We start from the raw sequence: 19,937 nt of genomic DNA on the forward strand, positions 1-19,937 counted from the left end.
GTACAAGCATTAGTCCAAAATCCGGAAACTGGTTGAACAACTGTGAACAGGACCATCAGGTGAAGGTTCAGCTCACCTGATAGGCTGGGGGTGGACGAAGGCGTGTCCATACCTGTCTGGGAGAAAGGTGAAGTAGTGATTGGCTCAGACCAGCAGCAGTGTGGGGTGATGTGTACACTTTGTTGTGAAGCTGAGAGGGTGTCGCGCCCACGTGCATAAACAATGACCATACCTCCGATGATGTCACTCCCACAAACCGCATCCCGTGACAGAGGACAAGACAAGAGTCACCTCACAGAACCGGGAAAAAGACAGTGTTGACATCGCCTGGTCTCTATCCCTGACAGTGTTGTCATCACCTGGTCTCTTCACCTGACAGTGTTGTCATCACCTGGTCTCTTCAGCTGACTCTCTCCATGGCTGTACTCGAGGGGCTTGTCCAGGTCCCCAGCACGTTCTCTCTGCTGGTTGCTGGGTTGCTGCTGCTGCTTGCCTACCTTCACTACTCGAGCGTCAGCAGCCCAGAGAAAGGGAAGAAGCTGCCTGGACCCACACCGCTGCCCATCATTGGGAACCTGCTGCAGCTGGACCTGGGGAGTCTACACGAGACGCTGTGTGAGGTGAGGATTCAGGATTTATTCACATGCAGACTATGTAGGATGTCTATGTCTATTCACATGCATTAAGACTGTGTATGATGTCTATTCGAGTGACATCTCGGGGCCACAAACTACGTTACAAATTGAGGTGATCAAGAAAACAACATATCCACTTGCAGCTTAAACTATTCCATATAAGCGCATCTGTGTTTAAATACATACATATATTTACATCTATGTTAAATGCATTTTGTCCATGTATTTATCAATTAATGTCAAAATATACACTCTTTTGTCCCTTTTTGGCATTTTTCTAATAACAAAATTACACTACCAGAAGAAATAGTATTGATAGAGTGATCAGTATAAATAGAAAAGATGAATTGATTTAAGATTATCAAGATGGTTAAGGAGTGAATTCATTAGTGTACAAAGGTGTGGCTGTTAGTAAGAAGGAGGAATAAGTTTGTTATATAAGGTTAAAATAATGCTGGGTGAAAAGCTATAACAAAACAGTGCTGACACCGCAAACATAGCAGTCAAATAAAACAGAGCGTTAACCAGCTCATGGGCAAAGGTCATGGTTTTCTGTGTATTTAAGAAAGGTTTATACGTTGATCAGTAACATAATTACCAACCTCTTTGCAGGTCAGCCTTGTTTTTTATTGAACATTCAAATAACACTGAAGCCGTCAACCTCAATCAATGCTGTCTTTATAATGTAGCCCACAAATATCAGTTTCAATACGTCTAAAACATCATTAAAATAATAATAATATTCTCCGTTTTTTTTATTTATTTTTATCATATTGTGCTTCAGTCTGGGTAAGCCCTGCCTGATCTGGCAATAATCTGGATAGTGCCCCGCAGCTCAGGCTGCAACCTGCACACCTTCCTGTTCTGCTTCCTCTCCACATCTTCAGGCCCAATCACAAACTAGCTCATCCAAAAGGCACTCCCAGATCGTTGGTCTGATTGGTTGAAGGACTATCCAAAAGAGTAATTTGCACTATGCTCATTGATCATGCCTCTTGTGCAGTAGAAATAAAGCGCAGACTCCCCAGACTAATGTTCAATCTTAAAAGATTGAGCTAGTATGGTGATTGCCAGACTACTTCACACACACACACACACACACACACACACACACTTCTAAAAAAGATGTCAAGGGTTATTTGACTGCTCTTAAAGATGAGATGATTCACATCAGTGCTCTCTCTGTACCTTGCACAAGCATGCTGTGATATTAATGTCTGACTGAACTGACCCACAGCTCTCCAAAACGTACGGATCGGTCTTCGCGGTTCACTTGGGACCTAGGAAGATTGTGATCTTGTCGGGGTATAAGACGGTGAAGGAGGCCCTGGTTAACCATGCTGAAGAGTTTGGGGATCGGGCTGTCAATCGCGCATCCAATGCTGTAAACAAAGGGCATGGTAAAAGCTCTATTTCCTTGTAGACCCTCTGTATATGGTACAGTAGATGTGTACAATTCATCTAAATTCATAGCAATATACAGCTCTGGGAAAAATGACAGTAAGAGACCACTGCACGTTTTTCTGATGTCATCCATGCTTGCTGAGTGACAAAAGGAAGAGACCAGTGCACATTTGAATATGACAACTCATTCAAATGTCACTCAGCAACTGTGGATGACATCAGACAAATCTCCAGGTCTCTTCATTTTTTCCAGAGCTGTACGTCGAAATTGATTGTGAGATGGTTGTGATAATTAAAACATTTACTGTATACTGATACTGCTCTATAGGAATCGTCTTTACAAATGGAGAGCAGTGGAAAGAGATGAGACGCTTTGCTCTGACAAACCTGCGGGACTTTGGCATGGGAAAGAAAACCAGCGAGGAAAAAATCATTGAAGAGACACGATACCTGGCAGAGGTGTTTGAAAACTTTAAAGGTGAGATGAACTTAAACTACGTCTTGCATTTAGACAGGTTGTGATGCTAAGATGTCTAGGGCCTGCATGGTGATTGACCCTGATGTATGTACACCCAGGTAAAGCATTTGATACGACTCAGCCGGTGAACTATGCCGTCTCAAACATCATCTGCGCCATTGTGTACGGCAGCAGGTTCGAGTACAGCGACCGGCGCTTCAAAGACATGGTCAACAGAGCCAATGAAAACATCCGACTCGGTGGATCTCCAGGTGTTCGGGTGGGTCTTCAGGTTACTCCCATTCAGACAATGGCCGGAGAAGCAGCAGAGTTTAAAGAAACAACTATCTGAAATGCTTATGTTCTGTATGAAGTCAGTGCTGGTCCGATTGTATTGTAATGCCACATTGTAATGTGTTTCCACTGTATTAGATACAATAGTCAGTGGAAGAGTGCCGTGAGGCTACGTTCAAGACAACTAGAATCCAACAGAATTGCACATAGCTCCTTTACTTAAACTCACCAGTCACATGATCGTGAAATCATGTGGTAAGATGTCACACGTACAATAGATACTAGAAACATTGCAACCGTGTTGTAAAAGTGCAATTCTAAGGTCAAGGTCAAGGTTAGATTTATTGCCATATAGTGTAAGATACACAATAGGAATGCTTTATAGCCATTCATGTATGAATATGATTGACAAAAACAGACATAAAAATAGACATGACACTAGTGACAATACTGTAGATACTGAGGTAGTAATGTTGAAAGTGCTGATGATATGGAGGCAGTGAGCAGTAAAGTGCAGTGGACAAACAGTAAACAGTGCATCAGTGCATTCAGTCCTTGATAGAGTTCGAGCTGTGATTGAATAGTCTGGCAGCTGTTGGGAAGAAGCTCAGGCGAAGCCGGGACTTCACAGCTCTCCGGAGCCATAGCCTTCTCCCAGAGGGGAGCATTTGGAAGAGGGCGGAGCCTGGATGTGAAGGGTCCTCCATGATCTTTCTTGCCCTCTTCAATGCCCTGGTGTTGTGGAGTGACTCCAGGCTGGGTAGGGTCAGAGCCCCTTTAGGGAGAGCCGGTCCACTTCCTATTAACTCCATTGTACCGGATTGTTCCTGCAATCTGTTGAAATTCCGCTAGGGGCGTTGCCGAGCAAGTGATAAATGAATTGTGGTCTATGGGGCTAAGCGGCTAGAACTCGTTTTTTTCACAGTTGACAACTTCATTTCTTAATGTACATTGTCGTAGTAGCTACCTGAGTATAGGTTTTCCACTGGAAATGAAATAAAAAGTCACTCATGTCCTTTCTGCTTTTCATAGGATGGGCCGTTTTCCCTGTAACATGCTAGCATTTAGCTCATGGATGCTCGCGACAATCGCGACCGATTACGACCGTCGTGAAGCTGAACCTTCTTTTAGGTCTATGGCCGTAAAGTGGTTCGCTTGTGTCACGTGACATGAAAACTTTGAAAGGGTTTTTAGGAATAACAACACATATTGAAAATTGTATTGGTTAGTCCGGGAGCCAAATGCCATAATTTAGGTGAACCTGGCTTTGTCGGTTAAAGTTTTTTTTTTTGCAGAATCTAGTAGACTAGGGGTACCTCTTTAAGATTTCAGAGGGTGCCCGGTGATATCCCTTGGGCAATTTCGTATATTAAGCCTTTCTTGTCCAATGTGTTGACTATAAGGCGGATATACTACAGGTGAATAGGGTAAAAAAATTAACAAGCAGATATCACTATGAAACTTCACCAGTTGATTACTTAGATCAGTATGAAAAATAAATGTATTACAAGTTTTCTGAAATGTAATGTTTGAATATGCAAATTAGGTATGATGTAATTAAACATGCGCTGATTTGCATAAACGTAAAAAGATCAAATCTGAACATTGGACAAAGCCAGTTTCAATTTTTTTCTTTTCATTTTGTTGACATAAGAGATGAAAAGTATTTTAGAGAGGGAATTATGGATATCTCATTTAGTTATTCAGTAAATCAGAAAATACTATACCAGCCTTTAAAAAATCAATTTTCGCCATGTTTTTTGGAATAAAATGTCATGTAAATCAACAAACCCCTCTGCAAAATCCTTCTAAACATGGTTAGGTATAAGACTGAAAAGTTTGGTGTATGTAGATGCTTGTGAAGTGGAGATTTTGTTCTCCGAGTGAGAGAGGAAACTCATCCATATCCGCCTTATATTCAACACATTGGACAAGAAAGGCTTAATATACAACATTGCCCAAGGAATATCACCGGGCACCCTCTTAAATCTTAAAGAGGTACACCTACTCTACTAGATTCAGCAAAGAAAAAAACTTTAACCGACAAAAGTGAAGTGTTCCTTTAAGGTTCTCGTGAGCTTTTGGCAGACCAGACCAGTCACTAAGCCATGGGGTCAGGTTGCAACCAACCCAGGTCAGACCTGGTTTTGTTGGTTAAAGTTTTTTTTTTTGCTGAATCTAGTAGAGTTTCAGGAGAAAAAAATATATAACGACAAATGTGGTACTGGGGGGTTCAGCTCCATTGCTACCCATTCATTCATCACTTGCTCGCGATCGCCCTCTAGTTGCAGTACCATGCGGAAGTATTTCGCTAGTGGTCCTTCTCCCCTTATTAGACATTCTCTGGTAGGGTGGTGCCAATTACCCTCTCAGCTGTGCGGATCACCAGCTGCAGTTTGGCCTTGTCCTTGGCTACTGCAGCTGGGAACCATGATGGACTGTGTGATGATGGATTCAATGATGGTAGTGTAGAACCGGGTATTGTATTTGTATTGAATTGGGCAGCCAGAATTTATCTAGCTTTCGCAGGAAGAACAGCCACTTGTGTGCCTTTTTCAGGAGGGCCAAGGTGTTTAGGCCCCATTTCAGTTCACAGGAGATGGTCAGCCCTAACGGTGCAGTCAGACGCCTCCGTCCGCCAACGTATGCCTCATTTTGTCACATTCTCATAAACGCGAACTGATTGGTTTGTTAGTGTTCGAAAATTTGCATACACGGAATTTCATTGGCTGGCGCTTGCGCGATCCGTCAAAAGTTGAACATTTCTCAACTTTTTAGCGGAGGCAACGTATCTCAGGCAACGCATCGGTCCCACAATTCAGTGCGGCATGAAATGAAGTCCAGCCAATGTAAAGTGAATGGGAAAACAACGGACGAACGTTGGCCGACGCAAGCGTGTGACTGCGCCGTAAGAAGCGGTAGGACTCCGCAGTGGCCACTGGGGTGTTCCCCAGCATGAGGAGAGGGGGCGGGGCTTCTAAGATAGCAATTCAGTGGTTTCTTGAGGATGACCTCTTCCCCACAGAACATTCTGATGCATATAGATAAACATGGACAAATGCAGCATCATAGCTTATGTGCTGTTAAGAGTTCAGATGCAAAAGCCTCTAAATCCGCCTGACCACTTCTCTTTTAAAAGAGCATTTCTTATGAGGCTTTTATGTTCAACCTCAGCAACTTGATTTTACAGACAAAAGTAAGGTTATTAGTTGGTGAAAAAACAACATTCTTTTCAGAAATGCTACTTCAACCAATTTACTGCTTTTAAAGAAATATCTTTTGTTTTGCGTCAAAACCAGCTAAATCCACAAGTTCTTTTTTGGCAAAAACCTCTAAATCCACTTCTTCCAGACAGACACAGGAAAGAGTTGCTAAATCACCAAAAATGAAACTGGAAACACTGAAAATGATGATGGCATATATAAGCAAAGGGGTGTGGGGTGGATGGGTGGTTATGGGGGGTGGAGTGGGGGGGGGGTGTAAGTTAATTCATACTGTATACATTCTCTCATTTTTGATCGGAATCTGTGTTCATGAGCTAATCCTACCATTTCTCTGCAGTCAAATGAAGGACAAATGAAAGCAAAATGCCTAAATATATAAAATTCACACAGTATAACCCATGGCAGTACATTTATTGAAACACCAGAAGAGACAATACACAAACAAAACATTTGCCACAGGCTAAAAGGTCAATAAACAATATTCCTTCAATATTCATCATAACTTCAGATGCATTCAAATAGTTTAGCTACATTCAAATCTCTTTGAGAGAACAGCGCAAAACATTCATATAAAAATATTTTAAAGATATAGGATAAATGTGCCAACTAATTAGCTGCCATAAACATGACCCCAGAGGAGATCATACACAAATAAAACATTTGTCACGGGCTAAAAGGTCAATAAACAATATTCATATTCCCCATGCCCACTACAATCATAACCGTCACCTTTAAATAAAAAGAACAGATTCAAATAGTTTAGCTTACAATACAATCTCTTTGAGAGAACAGTGCAAAATATTCTGATCATTTTTTTAAAAAAAGATCTAGATAAATGTGCCAACTGATAAGCTGTCATAAACATGACACCAGACGAGACCATACACAAATAAAACATTCGTCACAGGCTGAAAGGTCTAAATAATCAACAATATTCATATTCCCCATGCTCACTACAATCGTAACGGTCACCCATGTAAAAAACAGATTCAAATAGTTTAGCTTATAATCAAATCTCTTTGAGAGAACAGTGCAAAACATTCAGATAAACATCTTTTAAAGATCTAGGATAAATGTGCCAACTGATTAGCGGTCATAAACATGACACCAGAAGAGACAATACACAAATAAAACATTCGTCACAGGCTAAAAGGTCAATAAACAATATTAATTCAATATTCATAATAACTGTGACCCATTCAAATAGTTTAGCTTACAATAAAATCTCTGAGAGAACAGTGCAAAACATCCTGATAAAAATATTTTAAAGATCTAGGATAAATAGTGCCAACTGATTTGCGGTCATAAATTTGACACACAAAGTGTAGTACAAGTAGCTCATTAGATTCAAACAGTATGAGTGATGCACTCAGATATAGGACTAGAAGACACATGCTGCTGTGCACACAGAAGAACCACCCATCTATTCACCCTCTCCATCCTCAAGATCCTGCTCAATGTCCACGTCACCAGCAGTTGACAGGACATCCGTGTAAAAATCATGCACGGCTGTTGACACGCCCAACTCACCCAGTAGCTTCAGCACATCTGTCTTCTTTGCCTCCTTGACACAGTTCACATTGGGAAGAGGCCCTGGCTTGAACTGAGACCACTTCTTGCCCCGCTTTAGCACAGAGTGCTGGCTAAATTCACCGGCAAATGTGGGCTTAAACCCCAGCTTCTCTCCTGAGATCTGAAGCACTCTTGCTTCACTGATTTTGAAGGATCTCTGAGCTTTTGTGAATGTGGCTGCTTCTTTTTTGAAGTCATAGCACTGCCAATCCTTCCCATATTGATGGACAGTGCCATGTCTCTGCAGGATCTCACGGTACTCATCTGGTAGAAGAATAGTATTGTGCTTTCGAATTTCCTGCTCTATTCTTCCAAACGCTCTGTCGGCAGGGAGGAAGCTGTGCCCCCGTACAGGAAAGAAGTAGGTGATGTTGAGCTGAGGGAACAGCTGAGAACGGAGGGCAAACAACATTGAAAGAACATTAATGTTCTTGTTCTGGCCGTAGCAGGAGTCAGAGAACAGGCGCAGGCTCTGAGATTGGCGCAGGTTGACTCGAGCTACTGTTGCTAAGAAGTGTTGGAGAGCTGAAGCAACAACGTTGCTATCCTTTGAGTTCTCATACTCTAGCCAGGTGTAGAGATGGATGTCATTCCGGCTCTGGGCTTCTCCTCTACCATGATGATGCACCACACCAAATACATAAAAATACAACTGGCGTGAGTAATATGTTTGGCCGATAGCAGACTTGGGAAGAACCAAGTTCTCCATGATGTCAAAGCATACGGTGAATGTATCACCCACGTCATTCATCGTATCATAAAACTGGCGGGCACGGCGTCGATGGACAGAGTAGAGAATAAGCTTATTCCGCTTCTCTTCTGGAGGCAAGTCAGGATCATTGATTGCCACGCGGAATTTCACACATGAAGAGCACACATCTTTGGCAGGATGTCCGAAAGCCAGATTGAAGTCGTAAACGAAGATGCTCCAATAGAGTGAATAGGAGACTTGTTGGTGATTCTGCTCAAGAAACATTCGATGCATTTGCGCCACACTCAATTCACTTGGAAGGAACTTTCTTCCAGGAGCACCACGTCTAGCGTAATGGCTTGCTCTACATGAAAAAGATTGAATGTGACCTCGAACCATCTGCTTCTTTGCAGTCAGCTCATCATTTTCTCTGGAACCTCCACGATTTTCTGGGCGTGCCTTGCCAGTCTGAAGCCAGTACTTAGCGATGTTTTGCACTCTGTCTTTCTTGACACCTACAATGACAACTAATAGGAGAATATTAATTGTCAATGTAGGTGCCAAGAAAGACAGACATACACCTAATTGCAGCACTTCATATAAACCACACTACTCCATGCACTCCACACTCTACAACACTCACAATACTTCTCAACTTTTTCACACACATGTGTACACACACACACACACACACACCTGACTGCAGCACTTTATATATACCACATTTCTTCATGCACTCCACAACACTCAGACTTCTCAACTTTAACACACACACACACACACACACACACACACACACACACACACACACACACACACACACACACCTGACTGCCCTTCTACCCTACCTTAACCTAACTCCCCCACTTCACTGCATCATAGAAAGCCACATTACAGACAACATACAGCCCACCAACCCACTGTATCATTCCACTCGCTTTGGACAAAGGAGTCTGTTAAGCAAACCATAACCATGACCATCATCATCATCACACACACTGCCCCTTACCAGCATCTTATTAAGCCATCTACATACAACACACTGCCCACTACCCTTTGCATCATCAGTATGCCACTCCCCCACACACAGCACACTGTCCATTACCAGCAATTTATTAAGCCACATAGGCTACATACAACACACTGCCCACCACCCTCTGAATCATCAGTATGCCACTCCCCCACACACAGCAGACTGTCCATTACCAGCAACTTATTAAGCCACATAGGCTACATACAGATGGTACGGGTTGAGAATGCTCCTTTCTTTCCCGCACATCGGGACTCCCGAAGCATCGGGACTTTAATTAAAACTGCAACCGCAAGGGGGCAACATAAGACCGCCTTAATAAAAGGAAGGTTCGGCTCATACCGGAAAACACGAAAAAACCCGAAGACACCGCGCTGGTGACAAGCGGAGAAAAGAGACATCACGCTCGGCATGTCAGATTGCAGTTTCAGAGTTTTCGAATGTTTTACAGCGTACCTCACAGCTGGCTCTCTCACTCAACGTAGCCTATAACTCAGTCAGTCCAGCAGAGATGCCAGAGCAACGTTTTGGTCAATGGAGAGGGAGAGAAATGCTCCGCATATCCGTCTCATTTAATCCGTCTCATTTAATCATTAAAATGAAGGTGATGACTGGCGAAATTATAATCAAACGACGTTTCAATAAACCATTGTTGAAATTAATGAAAATGGTTTTAGAAGCCTTCAATTCAACCTGAAAGACTCGATATAGGCAACCTTAGATTAATTCATTAATTCATTACGGTTACAAGACCGCATTTCCGTGAATAGGCTATTATTGTCAAGGCGAAGACGAAAAAGATGGACAAGATGGACATTTAGGCTACATTTATGTTAGGAATACTTAGAAATGTGTAGGCCTATAGGCTATTTTAAAACGGAGGCATGTTCATTTTAACCGGCGACGCTGGGTAGCTTACCCAGCACTTTATCACAGATTTTGTCCCCACCACTTTTGACAACTGAAAATAAAACGTATTTAACAGAAATATCTTTAATAGGCCTACATGCCTATCATGTCACTTTACTTATAACCGTAGGCTACATGATTGGAGAAGATCGCGCATTTTGTAACATTATAACAATGGATGGTCAGATATGCGATAGGGCAGTGAGGGTGATTCATTGTAACCATCGACTAGTAGGCCTAGGCCTAGCTCCGCAAAAGAAGTTTCTAGCAACTTAGAATATATGGATCTCGTTATGCATGTTCATGTTGATTCAGAGATAGACATAGACTACCGTGGGCTACTGTGCGTCAATATAACAGCATTTTATCATGTGGTGAATTAATGACTAACGTCAGTTTAACATGTCAGAACTTTTGATCGGCGTTTCAAGTGCATGCCGCGAATAGGCTAAATGAACTCGACTGACTGAATCCTTTATATTTCTTGGCTAAGTGCGAAGAAATTGACACTCGAACTGTGGCGTAAATGGTTGAGGCATCTTAATCATACGTCAGCGACCGGGGTTCAAAACTTACTCTACGAACCTCCGGAACCCATTAAGACAAGAGGCATTATTTTATTAAAAAGTTTTGCGATTTTTTTATGATTGCGATGTCTGCTGAAAAGAAAAGTTAATATGTGAATTCGTGGTTCAGCGCACACACACACACACACACACACATTTTTACATTTACATAATAGGGCTCGGGCACACGCCTTGCATTCTAGGAATATCGCCGCCATTTGGTAGCGCACTGAACGTAATATCCATTCATTCAGATGCACAAGACAAGAAGCAGAAATAGTAGCGATTTATTCTTTTCCTCTTGCGATCGTGGGTTGCACTGTTACACCCCACTACACAGCAACATACTACCAAGAAGGCAAAAACTAAGTAACAGGAACACACTAAAAGGCGGGAGTAAATCCATAGTAATAAACTAAGGAGTGAAGCTGCCAATGTGGCTGTGCCCGCGAAGTTTTGATGTCATGATCCCGAGCCCTAGTGTCAGGAAGTGTCTGTCGAGAGAGAGGGGGGAGGGAGGCAATCGTCCAATGCCGCATACAGGTAGGCTATAATGTCTAGTGAACTGGTTAGACAAGTGTGGGGGAGGGGGAATGATCGCACAAGACAATTGCTCTTCATGAAATGGGTAGTCTCACAGACGTTTGTCGATGTTTAAACGTAGCCTACTACATCACTTGCGAAATCGGACGTGGCACATAGAATTATTAGGCTACTGGATTTAATATAGCATAGACTTTGTTCATCCTATATTAGCCTATATTAAAATGTAATGTGCTGCGGGGAAGCATTGGGGAAGTCAGTTTAAGTTGTCCTGTAACAATTTGCCTCTTATTATAAGAGTATGCAGCCACTACGCACATAATAGTCTAGGTTACGGGCGGATGCGAGCAACCCCATGCAAAAGAAGGCCTTAAGTTAACGGACTGAAGGCCTGTTTACATGTAAAACATGCATTAAATCTAAGAAACGAAAAACACAAATATCATGTATTGTGTCGTAAACAGTTAATGACTTCGTGGCCACTATGCGCAACTGCATCGCGCAGTGAGCTGAAGGATAGGAGGACCGACACTTATTAACACAAAGCTTTGTAAAGCACTAACAACCACCCCTCAAAGTTCATTGTCCATAAGTCCAAACAATAAGTATAAAAATCCGACAATCCAAAACGATAACGAGATCTCCCAGAAACGAAAAACAAGTTTGTTGAGTAGCCTAGTCCTTCCAACAATCTCAGCTTTTGCGTTTGTTAGATAAAAGGCATTCTGTCCTGCTGTATTCCAATGAGAAAAAATCATCCACAAGGTAGGCTAAGGGTCACGGTAATGCAGCATGCAGGAATCTATAGGCCTACGCACAAAACGAATGAATGGATTATATCGGCCAAAACGAATGAATGGGTTGGGAGAGTCGTCTGGCTGTGTCAGCAGACTGCAGTCGGTCTCGAGGGGTTAAATAGCGCACGTACTTGAATTTTAATCTGAAGAAGACCAAATCAAATCAAAAAAGAAGGATTTCAAGTGTGCGAACCTTTTTCCATTTTTTTTAAGATTTAGCCTACTCTTGTTCTGCACCTTGACCGGGGATGTGCACAAACTTTTTTACTACACTTGAATTTTAAACCAACTCTTCTCTAGCCTATATCCTATAAAAGAAGGATTTCAAGTGTGCGAACCTTTTCCCATTTTTTTTATGATTTAGCCTACTCTTGTTCTGCACCTTGACCGGGGATGTGCACAAACTTTTTTACTACACTTGAATTTTAAACCAACTCTTCTCTAGCCTATATCCTATAGCCATACTTTAATAATCAGATGTTATGCTCATTTTTGTAGGCTACAGTACACCTCACCGGCAAGCACGCACGCAAATGCTGCTTTTGCACATCTACAATATTGGCCAGCCTAAATAGAATAGGCTTTTAGGACTGTATTTTGCCTTCGTGCAACTTTAGTTGTGCTCAATCTAAATTATTGTCAGTAAGGATAGGTCATATTACCAAATGGCGAACCTCGAAAATTATTTAGGATATAGAGCCGTGTCCATTACGCATGCAGTTATTTTTTAGGCTATTGTTTTATTTGAGTGTTTTTGTCTACCATGGCAAACATAGTTGAAACGTTCGCTCTAAACTTAAGTATTTCCAATCGGCTTTCACAAAACCGATGAGGTCCAGATCTCAGTGGCCTCATAGCTGCCTACAGCCATGCATAGTAAGCCTAATGATAGCCTAATAGTTATGACATTAATAGCCTATTAATGACCTCATGTCGGAATGGCACGTTGTTTGAAAAAAAAAAAGTTAAATAGGCCTAGGCCTACCGCCGAGTGGGGATATGTCGGAATGAACAGCGGATACCAGCTGGGTTGTAAAACATTACTGTATTCGTTGATCTTATCGATGCAGTCCTTGCGGCCACTTCTCCCCAGGAACTTTCTGTTTAGTGTTGACAACACAAAGGCCTTCACGTTGTGTGGCAGTGCTTGCTTGCCCTTCGATCCATCCCAGTTGGTGGTTTTGCACCTGTCCCTGAGTTATAGTCTATATGAGTAAGCGCTTATATGCTCTAACCGCATAATAAAAGAAGCACCTGCAGCAGTGCTTATGGCAAGGCTATTAACACCTGTCACTGAGCTATGGACAAGCAGTTATGCTCGAAAATTATCATAATAACAGACACACCTAATTGTATGTCTCTATGTTTAAACACATCAAATTAGGAAGCATTTCCGCCGCAACGTTTGCTTTCTTTTTCTGTCGGTCCGCGGTTGCTTGGTCAATTGCGCAACAAATTATCAGATCACCGGACCTAATTTCACCCCATGTCTCGCGGACCAGCAGCAGTCTCCACGTTTCGCGGCCCATAGTTTGAGAAACGCTGCATTAAAGTGTCATTAGGTTGTAGGCTATATGTTTAGTGATTTCTTTGTGTGTTTTTCATTGTAGTGTGTGTGCATTGAGTAGTTCCTTAAAATACGGAACAAAGAGCGTCCCGTAGCCTATCTGTTCAATACGGAAGAAGACTAACTATTACTTATATATTTCTTATAACGAAACGCGAAGAAAAAATACAAGGACTGACCATCTCGTTTCTCCGCGTTTCCCCCAATACCATGGCGACAAAGAGAAATAAATATGATTTGACATTTAAGCTGATTGCTGACAAATTTGCCACACAATTCGGGAGAAGCAGCGGACAGGAGCGCCACCACAAGCAAGCACTTCTAGCCCAAATTAACATGGCAACGTTGCCTATGACTAAAGTGTCTAAGTAGGCTAGTCCTACTAATATTACATTTGATTGGTAGCATGTTTGTAGCGCGCCAGTTTACCCATCCCCTACATCAAAACAGCTTAGAATCAATCAAAGAATCAGCTGTGTCGGCGTTAGGCTGTAGGCGATTTTCTATAACCATTTTCATTCATTTCAACAATGGTTCATTGAAACGTTGTTTGAATAATTTCGCCAGTCATCACCTTCATTGTAATGATTAAATGAGATTAAGGAGTCGACTATTGACGGATATGCGGTCTTCATCATTTTGAAATGCGGGATGAAACTTTCTGCCACCTGGTGGTTGTTTGGGTACATTGCCTTAGGCTCGAAAAAAATCGGCTTGACGGCCTGCGGGATCTCTTCGGGAGTCCCGCGGGAGAAGGTGCATTCTCAACCCGTACCCACTGTACAACACACTGCCCACCACCCTCTGAATCATCAATATGCCACTGATCCACACACAGCACACTGTCCATTACCAGCAACTTATTAAGCCACATAGGCTACATACAACACACTGCCCACCACCCTCTGAATCATCAGTATTTAAGTTTTAATTCATTAACACACCTTCTTTCACAACATGACTAGTTATTATTCTTTTTCAAATGTCTGCACATGTTTAAACTCAAACATGGGCTAGGCTACTCTGTTACCACTAATGACAATATTTCAGTATGCTGCCCTTTATAAAATGGCATGATCAGCATAGGCTAGGATTTTCGTCAGATAAAAACATTGTTTGTTGTGTTCTCCAATAATCACTCCTTTAGTTCAACATCCAGTTCACTTTATTAAATAGAGACACCAACTGTAAACTGATATACTTACAGAAAATGCTGAGGAATGAGGTCTGACAGACAGGAACTTTTCTTTGATCTTCTTTTAGAACTGTATACTTGATCGTCACGTCTCTTTAGTCGTCTTTTTTCTACAGCCTCGACCTGTGGCCTCCTTCTTTTGACCGGCATGATGTCCATATGCGACAGAAGGATGGCATCTTGTCTTACCTTGTCACATGAGCAATAAAGCTGCTGTTTGATGTACGACAAGTCCGATTCCGTCAACGTAACCGCTGCACACGATAGACAGTTATGAGTACAAGCTATACTTCCGACCGATTCATTCCCGCTATATTTATTTTCTTTAGCCTTGTAACGGGCAGAGTTTTGAGGACGACGACGTTTTCTCCGTCCATTTGCTGCTAGAAGGACAGGTTCATCCATTTCATTCTCCATTTTCGACTTAAACCTCAGTCTACTCTAATTTACCACAGCACTGTTTACAAAAAAGCCGGCTCCTCAGCGCGGCGCCATCTTGAGAATACTAGAAGTCACATGATTCGATCTTGCGTTCTGATTGGTTTTCGGAACGTAGCGGCTTTTGTTGCAAAAGGGAAGTGGCGTTTAGAGGTTTCTGCTCCCAAATCGATATTTTAGACGAGGTGGAAAGAAGGATTTAGTGCTTTTGGAGGCAAAATGATTTTATTTACATATAGTACGTGGGGTAACCATTCACTCAACATCGTTATCTCATTTTTGACGGAGATGGCGTTTAGAGGCTTTTGCATCTGAACTCTTCGTAGGCTATATGTAATGGGTTGAGAAAATGTCCGATTATATTTATTATCACAGTTACCCCCTCCTATTTGTTTTATTCTATTACATTTAAGTGTTCCATTTATTCCACTTCATGCCGCTAGATGGCGCTGTTGCACTGTTTTACCGTAGTGGGTTACCTTGGAGACGGTAGCTCGAGCGCTCAGAAATAAACGTCCAGCGCTTGAGAAAGAGTAACTTTGTTCTCCACATTTCTTTCTAACCCACAGGTATGTTTTAAACCTTTCCAATCCCTGTTAATATCTATCAATATATCCAATACGGTTGCCTATGTGATGTATGTTGTCATGTCCTGTGAAGAAAGCTAATTCTGATGTGTTTATATATATTTACGATCAGCGTTAACTAGCGAGCTAGCAGAAGCTAGTTGAAGTTAGCCTGTAACCGTCAGTGAAGGTTCTGTTCTTTTGCCTGTATGTACGGACCGTAAACAGTGTTGTGCCTATTGAAATCAGTATGTGTAATCTGTAATGTTTCTTAAGTGTCCCGGTACTCGGTATCATTTTGTTTATATTGCCGGTGCTCTGTTCAGTATCCAATTCATTAGCCAGAGCCTGTCAATGTTCTATGGAGGCTATGCCGCCGTTAGTGAATGTGCGCGTGCCTGTTGACACACGCAAACGGCAGACTGATGCGTTGATGGTGATTGATTAACAGTCACATGAACAGTTTAAATCCTATATAGTATTCTTGGTATTTGATCTATGAAAAGTGTGTTTGTATTGTAATGTATTTCATACTGTATAAGTAGTCCAAGGTAGCTTCTGATCCGTTGTATAATTCACTTTAAAGAAATAATCAGATAGCCATATAGCCTATGTCTGCCTAATTGAATGTGAAGTGTTTTAAGATATAATATGATCTGTATTGTAATTTGTTGAGGTATATGTGATATATGATTCAATAAGTACAGCATTATTAATGAGTTGTGTATTTTATGTGTTTTATTGTATGTGTGATTATCCAGTCCAGTTTGCTAAGCCTTTTTGGGGCACTATTATTGAATTACATTCAAACAGAAATAAACGTCCAGCGCTTGAGAAAGAGTAACTTTGTTCTCCACATTTCTTTCTAACCCACAGTGCTATCCAGCCTGTGGGCTTATACCTGCCCAGATTCCCCTAGGTCTGAGGCCGGTAATAATTGGGGGCTCGTCCGGGATAAAGCTTCGGAAAGTGAGCTGAGCAGTCACTGCGACGGTGAGACCAGGTGTCCAAGCTTCAGGGAAGGCTGCTGTGTTGAGCGTCATCCAGAGAGCAACAGTCACCGGTGAGACGTCACGATGACTACAGTAACACCACGCCGAATGTTGATCTTCCAGATCATCAAACAGCTCTCATCGCTGAGTTTCAGTCAATTGCAGTTGGTTGCCAGGTCAATTGAAGATGGCAGCGAAAGCACTGAGGGCCTCAGTGAGCCAGAGCTGTATGACTTCATCATCGACAACACCAGGTCCGAGAGGTTGAAGGCGATGGAAGATGAAGGCATGGCTCAACTCCTCTCCCTCCAGGACCTGCTGCAGGAACTGACATCGACAGACCCCAGGTCTGGTGAGGTTGGTGTTTCCACCGTTCACATGGACGGCATACTGACGCCTACACACCAACAACCTCCCTCCACAAGGGACATCCACACACGTTCATCAGTGGACATTCACACCCACCCGTCGTCCACGGACCTTCACACACACCCGTTGTCCCCGGACACTCACCCGCGTTCGTCATCAGTGGACATGCCCACACACACGTCACTCATGGACAGAGACCTACATGCACCTACATGGAGACCAGCCCAGCCGAGCGTCACTGGCACCCACCATGGTAGGACAAGCCTATCCTCAACTGTCACAGATCAGGTAGTAAGACTGTCTGATGTTACTGCACTGCTTCCACGTAGAGAGTGTAAAATACATGGTGGTCAAGTATCTGACACAGGTTCTGACATTTCTTTTAATGGTATCTGTAAGCAGATGGACGCTGCTTTACAAGAAGGGTTTAGCGAGGCTGAAATTATTAGGGCTGTCCTTAAGATAACTAGGCCAGGTACATTCAGGGAAATGCTCACTAACCATGATGATTTAACATTGAGTGGGTTAAAAAGGTTCCTCCGTTCTCATGTCAGGGATAAAAGTGTAACCGAGCTCTTTCAAGAGCTCAGCAATGCTAGACAATATGACAAGGAGGGTCCACAGCAGTTTCTCTACAGGCTCATGGGGTTGAAACAGAGAGTTCTTTTTGAGTCAAAGCAACCTGGTGTAGAGTTTAGTTATGACAAAAGGCTTGTACAGGGTACTTTTTTACACTCACTCTACCAAGGTCTAAATGAGAGAAACACTTATGTTAGACATGACATCAAATCTTTTCTTTCTGACATGCAGGTTAGCGATGACTTTCTGTTAGTACAGATGACCAAGTCCATGACTGAGGAAGAGGGGAGGTTAAAACGCCTGGGTGCTGTTGCTAAGTCTAGACCTGTGACTGTAAACATTGCCCAATATGACCATGATGGACAGACTGACAAGACAAAACCGAGTCAAGTTGATGCTGAGTTACAGGCTAACCGTGAAGCTATTAGAGAGCTGACTGCCCATGTGTCCTCACTGACTAGACACATGACACTCGTTGACAGGTCTGCGGATCGTGTACAGTCTGGCCGCCCTAGCACATCGGGTAGCCGTCCGCAGTCACTGTCAGCTGACAAAAAGGGTAGATGCCACGACTGCGTAGCAAGTGGAACCATGAGCTGTCCCCATTGTTTTGTCTGTGGCCAGGCAGGACACAGAGCTATTGGCTGTTTGCAGAGGAAGTCGTCGGGAAACGGGAAGAGGTCGCTGGAGCAGGGCAGCCAGTGACTGTGAACAGCATTCAGCCCACTGTTAAGTTTAAGCCACCACCCATCTTATGTCAAGCAGATTCAAACAAGCGCATTGCCCAGCTCATAGGGAAACGTTGTACTGTCTCTTGCAACATCAATGGTGTGCCAATTGAAATGCTTTTAGACTCAGGAGCTCAGGTAACGATGGTCAGCAAAACCTGGGTAGACAGAGCATCACCCCATGTCAAAATCCAACCACTTCAGTCCCTCTTTGCCAATCAGCCTTTTGAAATATCAGCAGCAAATGGTACCCAAGTTCCCCTTGATGGATGGGCAGAGGTCGACCTACAGATTTGTAGTGAGCGCCATGGATCTGTGACAATTAGAGTGCCCCTCCTGGTCAGTCAAAATTGCCACCGTCCCCTGTTAGGTAGTAACGTCATTGCTGAGATAATCAAGGAGCATGACAACACTGTGAACGTGACTGCTATCCTGACTGACGCTTTAAGTGTCCCTGAGAAAACAGTTGAGGCTTTGGTCTCTGCCCTTCAGGTAATAACCACTGACAAGACAGCCCTGTATACTGTACACACAGGAAAGAAAGGTGTCACTATCCCTGCTGGTAGAATCTACGAAGTCAGGTGCCGGGTTAGGGGGTTGCCAGAGACCCGTACCATGCTGTTCCAGCCTCTTATAGAAAACACCTGCCCTGAGGGTCTAGAACTGTTTCCTGCGTTAGTTGACATTCCTGGTGGATCCTCAAAATGCATTAAAATTCCCATCCAAAATGCAACCCGACATGCCATTTATTTGACCCAAAGAATCACCCTCGGCACTCTTGAGGAAATGGCTGACGTGGAACCTCTCTCGAGTCTTGAGCACACGCCACAGGATGTCCAAACATTTTCAGCTCAGTTATGTACAGATCCATCGACTTACCTGACAAAAACACAAGACAGACAGACTAGGTCTGAAGCTGAAAACAAGTGGCACCCTCCCGTTGACGTATCACATCTAGCTGAGGATGAACAGAAATTAGTCAGAGAGATGTTGTTTGAGCAGTCTGATGTGTTTGCCAATGATGATGCTGACATTGGTTGCATTCCTGACCTCCAGCTTAGAATCAACCTTACAGATGAAACACCAGTCCAAAAGTCTTACAATTCCATCCCAAAGCCCTTGTATCAAGAGGTAAAAGACTATGTTCAGAACTTGCTTGACCGTGGTTGGATCAGAAAATCCACCTCAGCATACTCTTCTCCTGTGGTCTGTGTGAGAAAAAAGGACATGAGCCTACGTCTCTGTGTTGACTTCCGGGGGCTGAACAGTAAAACCATCCCTGACCGCCACCCACTTCCACGCATCCAAGACCTGCTTGACAATTTAGGTGGCAACTCATGGTTTTCCATTCTCGACCAGGGCAGTGCTTATCACCAAGGCT

General features: G+C 43.0%; 1 protein-coding gene across 1 annotated transcript in view; it reads left to right on the forward strand.

The window, feature by feature from the left end:
• Positions 1-405: 405 nt before the first annotated feature.
• The window catches only part of LOC134092492 (cytochrome P450 2K1-like), a 29,589-nt gene continuing 10,057 nt past the window's right edge, over positions 406-19,937 (forward strand). Inside the window, exons 1-4 of the mRNA XM_062545381.1 lie at positions 406-620; positions 1,873-2,035; positions 2,368-2,517; positions 2,616-2,776. Coding sequence (XP_062401365.1) covers positions 417-620; positions 1,873-2,035; positions 2,368-2,517; positions 2,616-2,776 — 678 coding nt within the window. The 5' untranslated portion in view covers positions 406-416. The remainder of the gene's footprint in view (positions 621-1,872; positions 2,036-2,367; positions 2,518-2,615; positions 2,777-19,937) is intronic.

This window comes from Sardina pilchardus, chromosome 9, assembly GCF_963854185.1.
Source record: "Sardina pilchardus chromosome 9, fSarPil1.1, whole genome shotgun sequence".
Taxonomy (NCBI): domain Eukaryota; kingdom Metazoa; phylum Chordata; class Actinopteri; order Clupeiformes; family Clupeidae; genus Sardina; species Sardina pilchardus.